General features: G+C 50.3%; 1 protein-coding gene across 1 annotated transcript in view; it reads left to right on the plus strand.

Annotated features, from left to right (window-relative positions):
• LOC125041266 (nephrin-like) overlaps positions 1-5,000 on the plus strand; it is a 28,345-nt gene that overhangs the window by 17,248 nt on the left and 6,097 nt on the right. The window contains exons 7-8 of the mRNA XM_047636103.1: positions 267-426; positions 562-671. Coding sequence (XP_047492059.1) covers positions 267-426; positions 562-671 — 270 coding nt within the window. The remainder of the gene's footprint in view (positions 1-266; positions 427-561; positions 672-5,000) is intronic.

Consider the following 5,000-nt stretch of genomic DNA (forward strand, 5'->3'; position numbering starts at 1 on the left):
CCACAACACTTTACAGTACTTTCAATACCGGTATATAGGCTTGTTATTAGACGAATCTCCCTTATTATCGATACAACCTAAGACCGAACTCACGATGGTGTTTCACAATTACTCGAAACACAAGGATACGGTCTATTGTGGACTTGCCATGAGTGAATCCAGATTGCTCTGGTCTCTGGTGCCTTAGCAGGTGGTCACAGATCCGTTTCAGAAGAATGTGGGCGAAAACCTTGCCTGGTATACTGAGCAGTGTAATGCCACGGTAGTGGCCTTCAACCTCCTCAGCAACATTCCTAATGAACTGTTTCTTGTCCCTTCTCAGGAGAATCATTCATTGAGTGCTGACAAGAATGTGGTAAATCTCCCACATCCTGTGCCCCAACATTTGCTCTCCCAACGAGACCCACAGCCCACCTCACTTGCTGGGTGGGAGGGACAACATCCGTTCCCCAGCATATCTATTTATTTCTGTAGCTGCCGGTGAGTTATCTGGGGAGAGGAGGGCTGGCAAGGCCTACCTCCCCCGAACCGCCCATTAACCCTAGGGTGGCTGAGGGGCAGGAGTTGGTACGGAGCCAGAGGTGTGTCCACACGCCGTTGGGTCATGGCTCTTTACCTCTGGGGCCCCCTGTTGCTCCGAGACCCCCCACATTTTAGCCTGGGACCACAAGGTGCCGAGTTTCCATGGGTGGCCACGAAGAGGCACTGTAGAAGTCTCGTTGATGGAGAGGCTATGAACTGGCAAGGGAGGCTTGTACATAGCTGCTCCCATTTTCGCACTAGGCTAGCCAGCGATGGCAGCTGCAAGCGAGAAGGCATGCAGGCACTTAACACTATCTAGGTTATCTCATCATCGCTTCACATCACCCTGAGCATGAAGCTATGTGTAAATTCCATATACATATAACCATACACTCATTAGTAATCAGTGAATGTCATTGAATACATGATAAGAGATTAGAAAAAACAAAAAATACGAATGAGAATGAGAATAAGAAAGAAAAACAACAAGAAAAACAAAAAGAATGTGAATAAGAATAAGAATATGCAAAACAGCTAGAATAAGAATAATCAGGCTAAGACTAAGACTAAGAATAATAATAAGTAGAATAATACTAAGACGAAGAGTAAGAAGAACTAGACTAAGAAGAATAAGACTAAAAAGACTAAGACTAAGACTAGTAATAAGAAGAATAAGAATACGAGAAAGGGCTAGAACAAGAACAAAATAATCCCTCCCCCGGCCTCGGTCCTCGCTCCTCGCTCGTTCCCTCCCTCGGCCTCGCTCCTCGCTCGTTCCCTCCCTCGGCCTCGCTCCTCGCTCGTTCCCTCCCTCGGCCTAGGCTCCTCGCTCGTTCCCTCCCTCGGCCTCGGTCCTCGCTCCTCGCTCGTTCCCTCCCTCGGCCTCGCTCCTCGCTCGTTCCCTCCCTCGGCCTCGGTCCTTGCTCGTTCCCTCCCTCGGCCTAGGTCCTCGCTCGTTCCCTCCCTCGGCCTCGGTCCTCGCTCGTTCCCTCCCTCGGCCTCGGTCCTCGCTCGTTCCCTCCCTTGGCCTAGCTCCTCGCTCGTTCCCTCCCTTGGCCTAGCTCCTCGCTCGTTCCCTCCCTCGGCCTCGGTCCTCGCTCGTTCCCTCCCTCGGCCTCGCTCCTCGCTCGTTCCCTCCCTCGGCCTAGGTCCTCGCTCGTTCCCTCCCTCGGCCTCGGTCCTCGCTCGTTCCCTCCCTCGGCCTCGGTCCTCGCTCGTTCCCTCCCTTGGCCTAGCTCCTCGCTCGTTCCCTCCCTCGGCCTCGGTCCTCGCTCGTTCCCTCCCTCGGCCTCGCTCCTCGCTCGTTCCCTCCCTCGGCCTAGCTCCTCGCTCGTTCCCTCCCTCGGCCTCGGTCCTCGCTCGTTCCCTCCCTCGGCCTCGCTCCTCGCTCGTTCCCTCCCTCGGCCTAGCTCCTCGCTCGTTCCCTCCCTCGGCCTCGGTCCTCGCTCGTTCCCTCCCTCGGCCTCGGTCCTCGCTCGTTCCCTCCCTCGGCCTAGCTCCTCGCTCGTTCCCTCCCTCGGCCTCGGTCCTCGCTCGTTCCCTCCCTCGGCCTAGCTCCTCGCTCGTTCCCTCCCTCGGCCTCGGTCCTCGCTCGTTCCCTCCCTCGGCCTCGGTCCTCGCTCGTTCCCTCCCTCGGCCTCGGTCCTCGCTCGTTCCCTCCCTCGGCCTAGCTCCTCGCTCGTTCCCTCCCTCGGCCTCGGTCCTCGCTCGTTCCCTCCCTCGGCCTAGCTCCTCGCTCGTTCCCTCCCTCGGCCTTGGTCCTCGCTCGTTCCCTCCCTCGGCCTAGCTCCTCGCTCGTTCCCTCCCTCGGCCTCGGTCCTCGCTCGTTCCCTCCCTCGGCCTAGCTCCTCGCTCGTTCCCTCCCTCGGCCTCGGTCCTCGCTCGTTCCCTCCCTCGGCCTAGCTCCTCGCTCGTTCCCTCCCTCGGCCTCGGTCCTCGCTCGTTCCCTCCCTCGGCCTCGCTCCTCGCTCGTTCCCTCCCTCGGCCTCGGTCCTCGCTCGTTCCCTCCCTCGGCCTAGGTCTTCGCTCGTTCCCTCCCTCGGCCTCGGTCCTCGCTCGTTCCCTCCCTCGGCCTCGGTCCTCGCTCGTTCCCTCCCTCGGCCTCGGTCCTTGCTCGTTCCCTCCCTCGGCCTAAGTCCTCGCTCGTTCCCTCCCTCGGCCTCGGTCCTCGCTCGTTCCCTCCCTCGGCCTAGCTCCTCGCTCGTTCCCTCCCTTGGCCTCGGTCCTCGCTCGTTCCCTCCCTCGGCCTAGCTCCTCGCTCGTTCCCTCCCTCGGCCTCGGTCCTCGCTCGTTCCCTCCCTCGGCCTCGGTCCTCGCTCGTTCCCTCCCTCGGCCTCGGTCCTCGCTCGTTCCCTCCCTCGGCCTAGCTCCTCGCTCGTTCCCTCCCTCGGCCTCGGTCCTCGCTCGTTCCCTCCCTCGGCCTAGCTCCTCGCTCGTTTCCTCCCTCGGCCGACTAATCTTCGGCGTTCGTCCGCGGAAGACGCTGTCTGACGTCAGTAACATAATTTGATTCACGTATCAGATATTATGCAAATTGCGCGCGATAATTCGAAAATCTATGCCTTTGTCAGGGGTTCGATGAATTGCAATGACGTTGTTATATGCGATGAATTAAATCGAAGAGTTGACCGTCAGTATAGTCTGGTTTATGATTTATAACAATTAGAGGAAATATTTTAATGATTAGAATTGGCGATACGAGACTGCGATGATATCTGCATATTGGATTATCTGTATTATCAGTATTTCATTTCTAAAGAGATGAGGAAATATCCAGCTTGGTTTAATATGTATATAAACACACACAACGCACGCACGCACGCACACACACACACACACACACACACACACACACACACACACACACACACACACACACACACACACACACACATACACACACACACACACACACACACACACACACACACACACACACACACATATATATATATATACACACACACACAGATTTATACGTGCATACACACACACACACACACACACACAGACACACACACATATATATGTATAGATAAATATATATATATATATATATACATATATCTATATCTGTCTATCTGTCTATCTATCTATCTATATATATATGAATACATATATCTATATCTATCTATATATATATGAATACATATATCTATATCTATCTATCTATCTATATTCACATATCTAAAGATACAGTTTGACATCTTTCTGAGTTTGCTTTTGTGGTAATAAGTTAATCAATAGAAAGAAAATCATCAAAATAAACGGGTTTTTGTATTGGAATAGATATAATAACACATGTGCAATTTTAGGCAATGCAATATAGCCTTAAGATGCTTCGGAATACTTGCCCTTTTCTAAACCCTGGGAAAGCCTTTGAGAAGATGTTGATCCTTTTTGACATCACTCTCTATGTTGACGTTGCAAGGGCCGGGGATCTCACGGAGGATTTCATTGGACAGTCTTTTTTTGCATAGCTTTATTTGTTTGTTTATGTATTTGGCTATTTATGTCTTAATTAATAGTGTTATCTGTTTTAATTTATTATTTTTTTCCGTTTTTTTTTTTTTTTTTTGCACCACATGTTAGGAAAGTCGTGCAGCTGATTTTATTTGGCTGCAAACATTTCAAACTCCATAAACTGTGCATTTTAACAGAACGGTTTAATATAGATATGTTACAGAACAGTCGCTTGTATGGAAAGTTCGTAGTCAGTAGAAAGAAGTTTTTTTTTTCTTTAGAAGCAAATTACTGTCATAGAGGGGAAAGGTCCGCGGGAGAGTGTCAGTATGTGAAAGTTTCCATCAGGCTGCATCAGTCTCCCCCACGTGCTTTCACTTGCACTAAAGCCAAGGGTTGCTATTACACACTAGATAGAATAAAAGATATTTAAGTGGCATTTCAACTCCCTAAAAGAGGGGTGGCCTTTTTCGAATTGCCGTTTTAGGTCCTGGTCAACTTTCAATATTCGTAGCTTAAAGGAGTTGCACCAATGAAGAAAAAAAATCCTTGCTTGAGTATGGGTACTCCATTAGTAATTTTTCAGTATATCGCTTAAAAACAAAAACCTAATTTCATGTATACTAAAGTTATGTCTAAGCTGAAAACGCTGCATAGTGCATTTAAAAATCACACTCACTTAAGGCTGTTACTTCCTCATTAAAAGAGACGTCACGAGATTACCTGTTATCCTTTCCCGTAAGCATAAACTTCAACAGCAGGCCATAAGAGAGAGGGATGTGCCTGCCTTATCGACTAGTCATGATACTACACGTAAACTCGATCGGAAATGGGTCCCCTGAGGACTATAGGCGTGGATGACGGCAACTAGACGACCCAATACGCCTAATTTTTGTTCAGTGACGGGGGTTCTCCAGTAAAAGACGTGGACATAAATGAACAGGAGTACATCAAGCGAAATTAAACTAAATGGAATCAAGTCTAAGAACTAATAAGTCCATCCAACAAATTCATAA

Source organism: Penaeus chinensis, chromosome 30 (assembly GCF_019202785.1).
Source record: "Penaeus chinensis breed Huanghai No. 1 chromosome 30, ASM1920278v2, whole genome shotgun sequence".
In the NCBI taxonomy this organism is placed as follows: Eukaryota; Metazoa; Arthropoda; class Malacostraca; order Decapoda; family Penaeidae; genus Penaeus; species Penaeus chinensis.